This window comes from Acipenser ruthenus, chromosome 1 (assembly GCF_902713425.1).
Source record: "Acipenser ruthenus chromosome 1, fAciRut3.2 maternal haplotype, whole genome shotgun sequence".
In the NCBI taxonomy this organism is placed as follows: Eukaryota; Metazoa; Chordata; class Actinopteri; order Acipenseriformes; family Acipenseridae; genus Acipenser; species Acipenser ruthenus.
In genome coordinates, this window is record NC_081189.1 from 42,291,763 (window position 1) to 42,309,503 (window position 17,741).

At 36.9% G+C, this 17,741-nt stretch overlaps 1 protein-coding gene across 3 annotated transcripts in view; it reads right to left on the reverse strand.

Moving 5' to 3' along the window:
- Positions 1–245: 245 nt before the first annotated feature.
- LOC117421089 (transducin-like enhancer protein 4) overlaps positions 246–17,741 on the reverse strand; it is a 90,050-nt gene continuing 72,554 nt past the window's right edge. For all 3 annotated transcript variants that reach the window (XM_059025418.1, XM_034035023.3, XM_034035022.3), the window contains 9 exons: positions 17,399–17,601; positions 16,720–16,796; positions 14,716–14,965; positions 13,345–13,592; positions 12,351–12,498; positions 9,662–9,812; positions 8,999–9,075; positions 2,571–3,041; positions 246–2,181 (listed from right to left, as the gene is read on the reverse strand). In XM_059025418.1, coding sequence (XP_058881401.1) covers positions 2,934–3,041; positions 8,999–9,075; positions 9,662–9,812; positions 12,351–12,498; positions 13,345–13,592; positions 14,716–14,965; positions 16,720–16,796; positions 17,399–17,601 — 1,262 coding nt within the window. In that variant the 3' untranslated portion in view covers positions 246–2,181; positions 2,571–2,933. The remainder of the gene's footprint in view (positions 2,182–2,570; positions 3,042–8,998; positions 9,076–9,661; positions 9,813–12,350; positions 12,499–13,344; positions 13,593–14,715; positions 14,966–16,719; positions 16,797–17,398; positions 17,602–17,741) is intronic.

Here is a 17,741-nt window from a genome sequence, read left to right on the forward strand (position 1 = left end):
AAAGCAAGGAATGCAAACAGGGATTTTTTTAACTTCTCGTATACATTTAAAAAAAAAAAAAAAAAAAAAAAAAGAAAATGCATGTATGATATAACATGAGTGTATTACAAAACTATTGAAGAGACACCTACTTTGCAAATAGAAGTGCATGAATGACTATGGAAGGGAACTTGTGCCCCCCCCTTCCCCCCCTTCCCCCCCCAAAAAAGTATGAAATACAAAATAAATAAATACAATTCTTGAAATTATCATCAATGCAACGCCATAAAGGTTTTTAATAAATTTAGACACAGGACTAGAAAAGACAAAATGCATGTTGTATTAAAGAAACACCAACACCTAGCAACGGGTACTTTTTCATTTTTTACAGCATAAATGTTTCATTGTTTGTATAAAATAGTATCTTGAACTATCCAGTACCAAAGCAAATCCTACTTATCAATTTGTGTTGTTCAAAAAAAAAGAGAGTCATCCATATAAAATGGTGATGATACAGAGCACCCTCTATAAAAATGTTAGAGAAATCAATTAAAAATGGGCAATGCGATTCTTTGTACATTGGATGGACAGATTGGTTGGCCATCTGCAGAAACCTTTTCCAAGAAACATTACTTTAAAGGCATTGCAAAATATGACAATACTTGATATATTTGTTTGACTCAATCTCTACAGTTCACAACTTGTTTACTTATTTTTAATATACTTATTTTCAGCCAATAACTTAATGTACCTTATAATAAGCAGAACGTCATCCACTCCTAAGAATGCAGGTTAAAAAAAATAAAAATAGGGTGTTCTTTACATTTTCCAATGGCTTGTAAAACTGAATATTGTGAACATTTTAAATAGGGCAGGCAGAGAGAATATAAAACAAGGTTTCCATATATTGTAAGCGGGGAGACATACAGTATGTTTTATTGGAGGCATGCCATTCTCCTTTATATAACAGAAAAAGCACATTTAAAAAAAGGACTGGTTGTCTTCACAGCTATTTTGCTGAAAAACAAACAAATACCCAAATATCTGTATCTAAAATGTAATGATGGGATAATGCATCAAATTAGGAAAAATAAACATTTCTTTAGAGTGAAAAACTACTTTGCTGCAAGCTATGCTATACTGTTTTATGTACATAGGAAACTTGGCCTAAGAAAGGATAAAAATCAACATGTTGAGCTGGAGTGAATGTATAAAAGTAATTTTAAATGACTGATCCATAAACTAACAGCTACTCATATGTATACATTAGGATTGTGTTAAGTACTATAATGTGTAATCATGTATTACTATGATCAATAAAAAATACAAATGACTCATCTCTGGCCCAGGTCTCCATGCTTACAACTGTTTCTGCAAAGTTATCTAACATGTTTCCACCGAAGAAAAAATGTGAAACCTTTAGATCACTTTGAATTTCTTACAAAACAAAAATTCAGAAATTTTACAACCTGCAAATGTTATCTACAGTGCTGTTTCACACCCTAATATATGCATGAGAATTACTGACATGTTGCATCAGAAATATATACAATCACAAGTTTTAGTATCAAAACCATTCAACGTTACAGTATTCTGAAACTGTTCATGACAAAACACCAAGAACTCAGAACAATGTTGGCTACCACTTCCAGAACTCAACTAGACAGTCTATTGTAAACTGAATATTGTGTCTCTATACTCTAATACCAAATATAGTACATCTAAACCAATACAATATATTACCTATATTAAAGGTTTGATCTATAGCAGCAAAGGCACTGTACATCAGCAGATCCACATACTTGGTTCTTTTAAGCATTCAACACACAAACTGTCCAAAAGTACTATTTACATTTAGTTTGCACACAAATAAGTGTCTGCTGGAAGGATTTTCAAAGCAAGTCCCATGAAATAGTTGTCAACAATCCACGCCTGGAGGACATTAACAATCACCTTGCTAATTTCCATTGAGTCGTGTATCTGTGGCTAGAAAACACTTCAGGGTGTCTGGGTAGTTGTCTCGGTTCCATAGGCATCAGTATGAGGAGTCACAAAAAAACTTCTACTGCAACTCACTTTTACATGATCTTTAGTAACTGGAATGTAATCCAAAATAATTAAATTCCAAATGAACACTGATGTAAAAATATTTGGTTTTTGCAAGAGAACTTCCTGCCCAAGTCTGGAGACAATTCCATCCTTCTGCAAAAAAAAAAAAGATAAGAGAATGGGTTAATAACTAGATGTACTCCTTTGTAACCAAATGAAATACAAATGAAAGTCAAAACACATGGAACATGGCTTACCAGAACAAATTGTATAAACTATACCAATAACCTTTTTAATCAATTTACTTTGTAGGAAAGTCTAGTTGTTATCTGTTGTTTCTGCCACCTCATTTCTAAGAAAGTGTTGTAGTACCAGATTATACAGAAGCTTCTAAAACAAACATATTAGGACTAAAATCAACAATTTACCACAATGTTAATCCATGTAATCAACTACTAAACACACACAAAAAAAGAAAGAGCCCTGTAATTACATTCAGGTTTTTAAACTACTGCCACACAGGGAAATATAATAAGACGTACCTTTAATATCAACAGACGTGCCTATCAGCTCCATCCAATTGAATTTAAGTATTGGTTAGAAAATATTCTTAAAAATAAATAGAATAAACTATTGTACATAATTAATGTGTTCAGTTCATGGAAAGTAAGCTCGGTTCATTCTATCAGTTAATTCTGGTCTGAAGATTTGGTATCACAAGAGTTTACTGTACATCCATAATATAGTAGTAAAATAAGTTGAAGTCAATGCAGCAGATTCCTGTTTCTTTGTTTGTTTGTTTTTTTCTTCTTCATTTCAACAAATCTTTGCTTCACAGTCAGTCTTAATGATCAGCTATAACAAAGTGCTTCGGTAGGAGTCCTCTTTGTATTCAGATCCTCCGTCTAATAAATAACTTCATAGACAGTGGCCTTCTTGTCCCCAGAGCCTGTGACAATGTATTTATCATCCACAGAGATATCGCAGCTAAGCACAGAGGAGGATTCCTTGGACTGGGAATGAGAAAAAAAAAGAAACAAATAAATAAAATATATATTTTTTATTTAAGTTAAACTCATTCATGAATCATGATTCATCTTTTTCTCCAGCTCTTCAATGAGAACAAACAGAAACACATGTTTTCAGGCTTCAGAGTTAATCTATCCCTCCACCACACCAAACTTGTTTTTATGCTTCCAGAAATTAATGATTTCATAGATTATTTTCTCAGTGGTTGCTGGCAATCAGGCTGTATAAAGTTAGTGTGTTCAAAACATTATCTGTCATACTTGGCAGATCCAGAGACATTAAGTGGTTTCAAATGCATTCGAAATTATAAAAAAAGTCGCTATTTTTCTTGGATGGAAACAACTCAACTCTACCAGACAACCTCTAAGGAAAACAGGCGTTAACAGATTCACAGCCTTTACGAGTTCCACAACACATGGTTAACGTTTATTTTTTATATTGAACAACTGCTGAAAATTGCTGTTTCTGAAGTCTAATTTTATTGGGATTAAAATGTCTAGCCAAAATTAGCAAATTAAAACTAAATATGAATCTAGTTGTACAAAGAAAAAAAAAAACTATAGAGGATGCAACAGCCGTTAGTTTTGTTTTATTTAAGGGTGCTCTCTCGCTATAAGGCTCTTGATTATAACACGCCTCGGCTATAACACTCCTACAGCATGTCCCCCAATTCCCTATACTAGTGATTCATGCAATATTTCTACAGTAAATACAGTACTAGTGTTGTTTCAACTGTAAACAACTTCTCAGACTAACTTCCGTTTCTGTCTCCCTTTTGATACAGTATCTGATCTTATTCAGCATTTGTTTTATAACTAAATAAATATTAGGCCTATTATGTGGTTCTTTCCTAATGTATTGACTTTTTTGCTATAAGAGGAGCTGCAGCTGCACTTGATTACATGGTGCTTTATGCATGTGTGGCAGTGTGACCCTGCCTTGTGTGTATTGTTTGTTTATATGTTGCATGTAGTGTGTTAAATGTTGGTGTATAGTCATTGGTACACGGGATATAAATGGGTCTACGTAGCACGAGTGATAGAATGTATATTTGTATTTAGCCACGAGGGTTGCACATCACTTCACGTGCTGATTAAAATGTAATACTATGTGAGCACGGGGAAGGACATGGTTAATTCACGTAAAGTTACATTTTTGCTTCACTATATATGCATTATAGAGATGGAGTTATTTCATTTTGTATTTTAGTCAGATGTGTGTTATATGTCCCGCAGCTACACAGCTGAAGAAGGGCTTTTGCCCGAAACATCCTGAAATAAATTATTTTAAACTTTGTGTAAATTAATTTTATTTGATTGATAGATAGATAGATAGATAGATAGATAGATAGATAGATAGATAGATAGATAGATAGATAGATAGATAGATAGATAGAGATAGATAGATAGATAGATACTTTGACTTAAATCCCTTTAATCTATACATTAGAATACAATATAAAACGTATAAAGCCATACACTGGTGCAAAATAACATAACAGATCCAACGTCTCTCAGTCCAGTTTCAAAAGTTTCAGTTCAACAGGATTTCAGTCTTTCTCATAGTTTTTCTCATATGAGCAGGGCAAGCTGCCCCTCCTCACTCATGGCACACACCCCCTCCCCAATGCACCAACGTTTCTCAAAGCTGTCCAGGTCCTGCACCATTTTAAAATAAGCAAGCAAGGTCTGCAGCCAAGAGCAATCCACAAACAGGTGGAAAACTGACCCCGACGCGGGACAGAAGGGGCGCTGGACACTGACCCCCGGCTCCACTTGGCTCAGGTACCGGTTTGAGGAAGCTTATACAGCACCCTCCAGACAGGAGCTTAATTTTCAGGGACACCAAGGTCTGGTTTTCACAAAGATATCCACCTCTGTGACCTTCCTCAGTGAGAGCAGCTTGCCAGCCTGCTCCTCCTCCTGCGCCTCCACTGCCACTGAAGGGGAGACCAGCACTACAGGGAAGGGGCTCCTGCTCTTGAGCCACACACGCCTCCAGAAACCTGCTGAGGAACTGGGAGAGTGCCAGACAGAGAGGCCTGAAGATAACTCAGCACCTTCTCCAGGAAACGCACTGATCTAATATTCAGTGCAGGGGATAAAACCCTGCTGGCTTTCCAATTAAAAATATTAAAATCAATTAAATGCCCCAATTTAGTAAAACCTGCTTTATAAAACACAGCAGATAAGAAAACAGAGCTAAAAACCTCACAATTAAAAATGGGGTTAAAAAACAGGGGCTCTTCAAAAACCCGCTGTGTGCTCTGTGATTCTAGTATAGAAACTGTGTGTGTGTGAGAGAGAGAGAGAGAGACAGAGAGAAAAAGAGAGGAGAGAGAAATAACTTTACACCTTCGTTTAATTAGACACTTATTACTGGTACCGATGGGATAAAAACTATTTAAAAAGACTACTGGATAACTCAACACTGTCGTTTCATGTGACTGACCTCTGACTGGAAATGGACCGTTCATTCATTTGCAACTACCAAGAGCAGCTGGTTACTGTATCAGTTCACTCTGTCAGCATAGCGATTGCCCAAATGTTCGCAAAGTACCAGGTAACTTGACAAAATGTGGCCTCGATTTGCGCCGATTCTGCTTCACCATACATCCCATTAAACTTAAGAAACCATATTCCACATGTAACTGTAATAAAAGCCATTATATTACTCAGAAGGCAGGCAGAGACATAGCATAGCAGCAGGGGCGAGTGTGTGACTGTTTGAAGTGTTACTGTAACGTCTTGCGGTAAAAGTAGAAAAATATCCCAGGAGTAAAGAATACGTTTTGTAAGACTTACTTTACCCCATTGAATTAACTACAAAACAAAGGAGGCCAAATTCAAGTTAAACGTTGTTTTGTTTATTCCCGAAATAAATAGTACATAAAGTTAACACCACAGGTCAAGTTTATGCAGTATTCTGTGTTATATACGCAGGACATTTTAATAAAAAACGCAAAAAACAACAGCAGTGCGTTTCTAAAACACAAATGTAAATGACAACAGATGCCGAGTGAATTTGTTTAAGTGAACAACCAAAAAAGGAAGCATCAGAATAGAAGATTATGCTGTTTTATAATTAGTCTCTTTTCTCTTAATTATTGCTGTTGAAAGATTTATGAGTGCCTCAGGTTTGTCCCTTGAAGCTTTTCAGGACAATGTCCTGAAATCTTATTCAGTCTGCTGATAAAATATTTATTATGACATTATCCATCTGCCTGCCCTGAATCCTCCTCATTTTGGTCACTAAAATATATGAGCTGGACATCTAAAATTAGACCACCGCAGCTTTTCCGTACCGTATTCCTTCGAATTTAAGACAACCTCGAATTTAAGACTGCGCCCAAATTTCCCACCCTCAATTTGAGGGAAAAAAAATCAAACAAATAAAATATGCATTTACAAAGAAATAACCACAATTATGCATATAAGAGCCATTCATACAAAGGAATGAAATGCTACAAACGTGTCTATTAGGCATATTGGTAAAGCATATTGTATAATGGTAAATTAACATGTCTGTAACAATACAAATCTCTCCTAGTCATCATCCTGAGTTGGAGGAGTCCTCTTTATTACTTAACATCTCCTAGACAATGACTCCCGCTTCTTTGAAAACGGCTGCCTGTATGTTATGGATGATTCAAAATCAGGCAGTAGCATTTTTGTTAGTCTTTTCACAGGCAGTCGGTCACATTCCTGTTTATGTACTCTGGCAGTCACGTTGGCGACTTAATACACACATCACCACACTCTAATTTAAGACCATTTTTGAGAAGAAAAAATGGATTAAAAAGTGTGTCTTTAAAAATCGAAGGAATACGGTAGTTTAAGCCGATTAACTAAGTTTGTCAGATATATATATATACAGTGCCTTGCAAAAGTATTCAGACCCCCTGACCAATTCTCTCATATTACTGAATTACAAATGGTACATTGAAATTTCGTTCTGTTTGATATTTTATTTTAAAACACTCAAACTCAAAATCAATTATTGTAAGGTCACATTGGTTTTATGTTCGGAAATATTTTTAGGAAAAATAAAAAACTGAAATATCTTGCTTGCATAAGTATTCACCCCCCACACATTAATATTTGGTAGAGCCACCTTTCGCTGCAATAACAGCTTTAAGTCTTTTGGGGTATGTATGTGCCAGCTTTGCACACAGTGTCGGAGTGATTTTGGCCCATTCTTCTTGGCAGATTTGTTCCAGGTTGTTCAGGTTGGTTGGATGACGCTTGTGGACCGCAATTTTCAAATAGTGCCACAGATTCTCAATGGGATTGAGATCAGGACTTTGACTGGGCCACTGTAGGACATTCACCTTTTTGTTCTTGAGCCACTCCAATGTTGCTTTGGCCTTGTGCTTGGGATCATTGTCCTGCTGAAAGGTGAATTTCCTCCCAAGCTTCAGTTTTTTAGTGGACTGAAGCAGGTTCTCTGCAGTATTTCCCTGTATTTTGCTCCATCCATTCTTCCTTCAATTTTAACAAGATGCCCAGTCCCTGCTGATGAGAAGCATCCCCACAGAATGATGCTGCCACCACCATACTTCACTGTAGGGATGGTGTGTCTTGAGGCATGGGCAGTGTTAGGTTTGCGTCACACATAGCGCTTTGAGTTTTGGCCAAAAAGCTCTATCTTGGTCTCATCTGACCACAAAACCTTTTCCCACATCGCAGCTGGGTCACTCTCATGCTTTCTGGCAAACTTGAGACATGCTTTCAGATGGTACTTTTTGAGTAACGGCTTCTTTCTTGCCACCCTCCCATACAGGCCAGTGTTATGCAGAGCTCTTGATATGGTTGACTGGTGCACCATTACTCCACTCCCAGCCACTGAACTCTGATTGTTGGCCTCTCTGTGGCTTCTCTCACAAGTCTCCTTCTTGTTTGAGCGCTGAGTTTTGAGGGACGGCCTTTTCTTGGCAGTGCCTGGGTGGTGTGATGCAGCTTCCACTTCCTGATTACTGATCCAGCTGTGCTCACTGGGATATCCAAACACTTGGATATTATTTTGTACCCTTTCCCTAATCTATGCATTTGTATTACTTTATCTCTAACTTCTGTAGAATGCTCTTTGGTCTTCATTTTCCTTCAGATTCACAGCCTGACCAATGATCCTTCAACAGTGGGGTTTTTATCCAGAAAATGTGACAGCAACTTTAATGGTTCACAGGTGGAGGCCAATGGTAAGGTAATTTCTTTCATCGGTGTAAACTGGGAGCTTCCACAGCACAGGGGTTGAATACTTATGCAAGCAAGATATTTCAGTTTTTATTTTTCTTAAAAATATTTCCCAACATAAAACCAATGACACCTTATAATAATTGATTTTGAATTTCAGTGTTTTAAAATAAAATATCAAATAGAACGAAATTTCAATGTACCATTGTAATTCAGTAATATGAGAGAATTGGTCAGGGGTCTGAATACTTTTGCAAGGCACTGTATATATATATATATATATATATATATATATATATATATATATATATATATATATATATATATATATATATATATTTGACAGACTTACTGTACTTATTTTAATGCTTTGTCATTAAGTTGTTGATCATGACACTGACTCAAAACCACCCAGCAATCTGACAAGATGTAGCTTTCCTGACTGACAGCACCCCTCTGTCATTATCTCTTAACCCCCATGGCTGCAAATTAGCTGGTGCCAGCAAGAGATCATAAACAGAACACAGACAAAATTGCTTTCTCTGCGGCTTCATTTTCCACAAGTCCTGCCAGAAGAGAAGGTGTCTCTCCATAAACTGCTCTCAGTTTGACAAACTACTATGGGAAAATAATTTAACTTGTGTCTATAGAAACACAACATGGAATAATTGAAACACACATTCTGCCCCCACCCTTCCCACTTATTCAAATGATGTAACGCCCCACCCTGCAGTTTTAAAGGTTTCTACCTGGAATATGCTGGCTCCATATGGGGTCCTCCAGGCATTCAGCAGGTTATCTTTCCCAGTGCTCACAAACCATTTACCTGTAAAAACATTAAGAAAAAATAAACTTTTACTTGAATCAACGAATAAGCATATTCATTACCAAATGAAGAAACTCAGTATAGTAGATCTAATTGGAAATGTTTCAGTTACTGGTCTATAATTGTGTCACTGGAGCAGCAATTGCAATCCAGCATTTTGAAAAATGCACATTAATATTGAAAAGGAGAAAGATGACATCAGGGGAGTTGCAATGCTGAGAAAGAGTTGACATTGAGTCAACTTCAAATTAATATTGACATGGAGATTCATTAAATTCTTAAACTGTACACGGACAAAAAGCTATGGTCACACAGCTGTATAGACTAACATTACAGGTTTATGTTTTACTAGGACTTGACACTTGTAGGGATCCAGGATCAATGTTGCAGGTATTTTTCCTTGAAAGTATTTCACAGAAATCAATAAACCCTTCAAACTTGGTGCTGAATGGTAAAGCTTTCTGTAGCAAGCTTTTGAGACTGCCCTCTATCTAAGACACACAATCAGCAAAGTCAGAGAGCCTACATTCCTTTTAAATCTGAAAAGTTCAATACATTTTTAAAATAGACTGGAAAATATCCTCACCACAATGGGCAAATTTGAGTGACAGCACACAGCTCTCATGGAGATGTAACTGGTATTTGTCTGGTTTTGTGACGTGCAACACCTCCACATTACTGTTCTCCATTCCCACAGCCAGCCATTCTCCTGTAGGGCAGTATCCCAAAGAAAATATCTGCAATGATAAAATCAAGGGTACCATTCATCAACTTGCATGCATTAGTATACCTCAGTAAATCAGCTCAGACACAAACTGATTTTGACTCCATTCAACAAGCTTTAATTAATTTAAAGCTTCTTTTAAAACTAGTAGGACAAAAGCAATGATATTCTCTGCTACAAGGACAAATGCTACTGTTGATTTAACTTCAGTTACGTTAGATAACAAAGTCATTGAGTTAATTGACAACTATAAGCATCTTGGTATTTGGTTGGCTAGTAATCCAGATTTCAAGGCCCATATTAACCATCTTGCAAAAAAATTGAAATTCAAATCTTTTCTACCAAAAATTGATTATGGTGACACGGTCTACAGGTTTGCATTAAGCAAATTGGATCCCATATATAATGCATTCTTGAGATATATTACAAACTCAAGTTATAGTACTCATCATTGTGTGTTATATGGTTTGGTTGGCTGGACCTCTTTGGCATTGCGAAATCTGAAACACTGGTATATTTTTTTTATACAAGGCTATACTATGTAAGCTACCTCTATATATAAAATTAATACTTTACAGTCACTTGTAGTAACTACAGTCTTGGATCTCATTCATTTCTGTATTTTACTAATTAATATATATATATATATATATATATATATATATATATATATATATATATATATATATATATATATATAAAAACAACACACACACGTGTTACCATGGCAACAGACCACTGAACTAGAAAAAATAAATCCTGGTATCAGTTTCATTCATACGTTTGTACGTGGCTGATACCGTTTTTATCAGACTCCTACCTACATTACCACTGCCCCTGCCGCTTAATGTCAACAGCCGCCATGTTTAAAACGAACACGCCATGAAGTGCACAATGTCGTATTTTACATTCAGTGGGAGAAAAGAAAATTTCACCAGCTACCTGGGCATACACCTTTCAAATTTCATCTAGTCAGTTAAAAAAATAAATAAAATGGGGACGACTTTTCAACAAATTTCTTTCATAACTATAAATGCAGCATTTTCTACAGCAGCACACCACAGTTTACACAAACAAAACTAGAAGCCAAGAAACCTAGAATATGCATAATAATAATGTGTCAGAATATATTACCACACAAAAAAAATGTGTGTCTCGACTTGAGCCAGCAACAATCGTGGCAATGCAACTTGTGCATTAAGGCTCAGAATTAACTCAAGACAGTATATGTGTGTATGTGTATGTATAGTAAAAATATGGACTGGCGAGGAGGGCTATAGTGGAAAACTATTGACCCGAGGGATGACTATTGTTATCGACAGGGGGGCTATAATGCCAGAAGCTGCAGGAGGTAACAATAGGTCTTCCCGAGGGGCATTTAAAATTTCCACTATGGATGAGTCTGCAGTACATATTTAACATATGAAATCAGTCAAGAAAATAAGTGAAGCAAGGTTGGATAGTAAATATGACTCTATATATTTTGTTTAAATATAGCTGATACAACATATGTAAATAAATAAATAAACACATAAATAACAGAAACTGTTTTTGAAGTTCATACCACATACAGTAGTTATAAGTTTTTTTGGCGTCCAGCTCTCCGTGCGGCTTGCTGACTGCTGCATAATCCAGTTTATATCCCGACCGTCATATTTGTTTACATCGTAGAGTCAGAAAACAGTGACACTGACGTTTTAATAACCATTTTAGTGTTTGGAGCATCTTTCTTTTGTAGTATGTTTTGTAATTAATTTTCTGTTAAATCACAGAACTGGTGTTCAGCCATTTTCTCTTCTTGTGAGTGCAGGGGAGAAGGGTGTACAAATGGTAATAGCTGATCTTATTTTTCTAACCTGGCTTTTTGTAGATTTAACATGTTTTGGTCATGACAATAGCTGCAATTAATTGTTATGATCGACAATAAATCCACCCGATGTTTAACTTTCAAATGATTGTGTTATTATATTGTATTATTATATACAGTTATTTGAACTGCTTCAGGAGTTGCTACGGCATCAACAAATTGAAGAAAATAAACCCTGTTTTTTCACTCTGGAAATCTGTAACCTATTATGCATTTTATTGGGACCAGTGGGACCCTCAGTGGGAAAATGTTTTGGAGAGCCCAGAGAACCGTATCCTCTTTTCCTTTATAGTGAACATTAATGAAACACCACATGTGTAAAACAAACATTACAAGTACAATATAATGATACCATTTAAAAACCTGTTGTTGAGAATTAAGTTTAGACCAAAACCTTAGATTATGAATAGTATAATTTATATAATGGCAAAGGATTACATCTGAGCCAATATTGATTTGTTAGTAAATATCTTTAAATTGTCTAACATTGTTAGTGTATTTAAATTTTAGTCTACTGTTTTAAAGGATGGGATCTCCATTGCACAAACAATATATTTATATCTTTGTATCTATATCCACACATACAGCAGTGAAAAGGTAATCATGACAGAGATATTCATAGTATAGAATTCCCCAACGCTTTTGGTAACTGAATGAACAGCTCAGATTAGTGGGCACATGTACCTGGGAAGTGAAGTCATGTTGCTGTAGCTGCCTTCCTTCTCGGAGGTCCCAGGACCTGACTGTGTTGTCCAAGCCTCCCGTCCACAGCTTGGTGCCATCATTGGAAATATCAATACAGCTGGCTCCATCCGTGTGGCCCTGGAATTGTCTAATCACAATAAAACAAAACAGTTTCATGAAGGATAAACTACAAAAAAATGTACAATCTCCTTTCAGTAAAAAGATCAGAGATCAACAGCACAGTTCTCCTTGCATTTCATTATTCTTAATGGAGTTGAATGTCAAAATGAATCTGTTTATGTCACTGTATCAAGAGAATGTTGATACACCAGATTTATTTTTGTTAGTATTAAATAGGATAGTCAATACATATATTCTCTTTCAGGACAATAGAGGCCTATTAAGAATTAAAAGGTGCTTTCCAGTTTGACGGGCCATTAAGGACAAAACGTTTCCTAAGCAGTGTCAGCGCAATTAATTCTGTACGCACTGCAGACAAAGTAGACCTGTTAAATTGTTTAAGCCAAGTGTTAAAAGAATGATGACAGATGGGAAGACCTACTAGGACAATGCAGAATTGTCAATGATTCTTGAGCATCAATTTGCCTACCAGGTCACTGGCTACTTTAGCTTACAAAAAGAGTCTTGTCAAAAAAATGTAGACGGTTAAGAGAGGCTGAAGTGGTCAGCCAACTTGATACCTGGCCAGCCCCAACATTTAGGCACCTGGCCAGCTCTCATCTGTGAAGTATTGCAAAACCACTAGAATCCTGCCTTGTGTGACACCTTGAAAATACCAATGTCAAGCACAGTCCTGTTATACTATATAAGCTACGAAAAGTTAAAAAGCAGCAGAAAAACACACATAAAAAGGGCCTCTTTAACCAGCATTAGGGCAAGCATTTAATAGTCCAAACCTCACACTTTTTACATGTTAAACCTTACCATCGTGTGACAAAATAGCTCCCATTCTTTGTGGTGTAGAGGGTCTCACCTGACTAGTGTCTGGTTGTGCAGGTCCCAGACTGCGATGTTACCGTCACTGCAGCAGGAGAAGCACACCTTGGAGTCGGGACTGATAGCCAGAGCATAGCAGGCAGGCGCCGAGGATGTCAGCTCAGCCTTAATGCGCGGGGTGGGAGCAGCCAGGTCCCAGATGGATAACGTGCTGGCCTCCCCGCCGACAATCAGGGTGCGCCCGTCGGGGAGTAATCTGCAGGAACGGATGTAGTTATCTCTGTTCTGTGGAGACAGGAGCCATCAACAGATTACTCATGAGGAAAGAAAAACAATATTAACATAAGTGCATGAATCCACAAAAGTATTGTTTTCCCTCCTTGTCTTAATGAGGCATTTATAATGACTATGACAGTGGATTAATGCCAGAAAAAAAATGACATAACATTAGGGAAGTGTTTAACATTATCTACATTCTCTGCACAGAACAGCATTTAATCTTAATTATCATCAGAAAGCAGAGGCCTCTGTAACAGTGTAAACATAGCGAGACACATTCTACATAGGTTCCTCATTGTTGACATGAAAGACCTGTGGGGTGAATGTCAAAATGAACGTTTTTAGATTTCACAAAAATCTAAATATCACTGTATCAAGAGAATGTTAATGAAGCCAGTGTAATAAAGTTAAAGGACGTTTTCAGAAAATAAGTAGGCTACTGCTAGACAGGGAAAAATACAATAAAAGTATGCTATTGACGATTTGGAATAAAGAGCTTTTAGAATCTGGTCCAGTGTTTACTTTGTGGCACATTTTGTGCTTGTCCTAACAGCTTTGAACTTCTGAAACCCATCAATTCTTATTGATAAACAAAAGTTTGGAAAGGAGACAATGTCTTTTGGCCCATAAAGGCTAGTCCTTTGTTAGCACACCATTCTTTCCTATCGGAGGGGGGGGTCTAATTTAAAAGCACAGAATCTAGTATTTTTTTTAATGTTCCCAGTGTTTTAGATCCTACCACAGTATGTCACCTGGTAGGTTATTCCATGCATTTATAACTGTGTAAAAAAAAAAAAAAGTGCTTCCAACCTTCCGTTCTAAACTTACTTTTACTCCGCTTCCATTTATGTCCTCTTGTGCTAACTGAAGCAATGTCTTGGGTTGACTATCTATTCCATTTATGAATTTATAGACTTCTCTCCTCCGTGACCACTGCATATGTACAACACCCTATCTTGTATTTGAAATTCTAGAACCTGCATCATCGTTCTACTTTCCACAACCCCAGGAAGGGCTTTAAAAAAAGAAAAAAAAAAGTGTGACACTGTATACAAAAAGGGAGGCAAGGTTTTGGTTGATGTAAAACTGGCATCTAAAAACATCAGTAGGGCACTTAACAAGCTCTTACCAGACAGTCCAGCTGAGACACTGGGCTCTTGTTGCCAGGGTGACTGATGTCCCAGACCTTCACACAGCCCTTGCCACCAGTATACACGTGTCTAGTGGGGTTGCTGATGGTAACTGCGCACACCACCTCTCCGTGACTCAAAGTGTTGATCTGACGGGCGTGCCGAGGGATCCCCGGACCAATCAGAGCATCAGGAGGGAAGGGCACAGGCTGCATCTGGCCGTCAGCACTCACATGAAACGAATAGGCTCTATTAACAGAAGAAGAAAGTGACAGACTTGCCTTATGGTACAATATAACAAAGCCAAATGGCCAGCACTATACAACATATTAAAACAATTTATATTTTACTGAAAAATTTCTGAAAAAAATGTAATACAACACAAAGATAGAGATAGATTATATCTATCTATTATATATATATATATATATATATATATATATATATATATATAGAGAGAGAGAGAGAGAGAGATAGATAGATAGATAGATAGGATAGATGGAGAGAGAGAGAGAATATATATATATATATATATATATATATATATATATATATATATATATATATATATATATATCCCCAAGCATGCCTCCGCGCTTCAGCAGGTATACTTCAAACAAATCACAGGTGCTCAATCACAGCAGGACAAAAGATCAAAACAGACTGCTTACGAGAATGCTTACAGACATTAACATTTGTCGCTTTTTTTATCTGGACTAATTAATTAAATATGCACTGCAAGGTTACCATGTGTGCTCTCGCAACTTTTTGCTTTCCCGGGGAGTCCATTCAGCAAAGTCGCCGAGGGTAAGCAGTCTGTTTTGATAAATACTGTATATAGATAGATGATTTCTGTTCTCGATCTCTATAAAACCTCACATTAAAAATCTGTCTGCATATCTGCTTGTGACTGAATTTCTTATAAAAGTCTTACTATTGCTTTGGATCTTTTGAAGTATAGTACCAAAAAATAGTGCCTCAGTACACTGAAGTTCTACCTTATCTAGGACAAAAACAATGAAATACATCAACCTACAATCACTTTGGTTATTGAACTTTTACACAGTCAGGAGGTCCTAATTTAGAAAAAAAAAATCTACTTCTCCAGATCTCAAATGCATCAAATGATGGTTTTCATAATCCATTCAATTTTCAATTATATCGGATGATGTATCATGTGATTCGTCATGGGTTTTAGACTGTAAAATTATTATTGGTTGGAACTATTATTTTTCACATTACATAGTCTTTATGCAAAGTCAAATTAAACAATTTTAGAATAGAATTATAAATATAATAAAATTAGCGTAGTCTCCTTATACAACAGTAACAAGCAGACATGTTTCTAATCTGAGGTTTTACAGAGATTGAGAACAGAAATCCAAATTGTAGCTGTCTGAGGCCTCCCCGAGCACACTGTGGAAGAATTAAAGCCAGTTAGTGCTTTTTAACTTGGCTATGTAGAACCCACGCTGGCAGTGGTGAATTTTTCATGCATACCACAATGTTTAGCCTTTTTGACTTCTGGGATTTGTAAAGAATTCTCTCATATACTTTGGTCTTGAAACTTTAGCTGACAGAACTTGAACTGATCTCATAAAGGCTAGTGTATAACTTCTTGGTCAGAGTCTTGGTTATCTGTTCTTGGCTGGACTCAAATCAAGACCAGAGCGGGAAAGGCACAGTGACAAGTTTTGTTCAGTCCTAAGTGGTCTGTTGTCCAAATTACACAACAGCCACAAAGTCTGGCTCAATCAGCAGACTTTGTTGGAGACCACAGCTCTCTGTTCAATGGTTTGACACTGCAAACCTTCAAATCATACCTCAATTACAACTACATTTTCTTAGTGGTACCAAACTTCTTACAGCAGTTATAAAGAAAGAGTGAGGTTGAACCACATTATGGAAAATCACTCAAACTATCAAGCAACATACTAAAAGTGTTACAAAAATAAAATAATAAAATCAAATAATAATAAAAAAGAGGAAGTATAAAAATGTACGGTTTTCCTCCAGGGATGCCAGACAGGTTCGGAGGGATCCCAGGAACGCGCATATGGTGGTGTGGATCAAAGCCAACCTGCAGTTTCCAAAACAAAAAGTGATTATATGTATTTATTTGATAAACCTTTTTATTGCCAGAGCTCTTTCTTTGTAAATCACACACCATTTGTTATGCATATTGGGGCATGCTTGTTTACTACATACTATTCTCCATACATGAGACTACTGGTTAATTGGGTTCTCTGTATAATGCCAGGATATGAAGTTAGGACCAATGAGCTGGATTCCAGACGGTAAAGCATACTGTACGTAATGAAAAAAAAACAGAACTGTTTGTAGCTGCATATAGGTCTCTACACCTGCTAAATTAAAACACAGCAAATCAGTAAAAATGTAACAAACTCCCTCAGAAGTTGTAGAACTCCAGTAGGCAGGTCTATTCTGCTGGCAAGCTTAAAAATAAATTACAACTTGTTTAAAGAAATAATGACCAAGGCTTTAAAAACATACTTTCTCCTCAGTATTACATTCTCACAAGACTAAAGACTACTTTCACATTAACGTTTCAAGGACTTTTGGAGACTGTTGTAGTGCTAATGAGGGGGAAAATAATTTTAAAAAGGCATGGTTATTGCTCCTTTAACTCTTCTGGCTAGCCAATGTTTCTCGGGTACTCACCACCTGTGATCGGCCGTAGGCAGCAGCTGCTGCAGCGGCTGCTGCAGCGGCGGCAGCAGCACTCATCTGTGGAGAAATGCTGTGCAGGCCAGCATAGGCTGTCCCCGGGCTGGTCAGGTCGCCATTCATGCCAGCATGAGGAACAATGCCAAAAGGAGCCGGGTAAGGGCATGGCACTGCCATGGGGGTCCGCAAACCAGGAGCTGGAAGGAGTCCAACATTAAAAAAGGAAAAAAAAGGTATTGGTTTCAAGCTGTAAGGGAATTTACCCTACTGGCTGTTTACTATGTAAAATAAAGATTTGATGCCCCCCCCCCTAAATAATAAAACAGTATTTAAGATT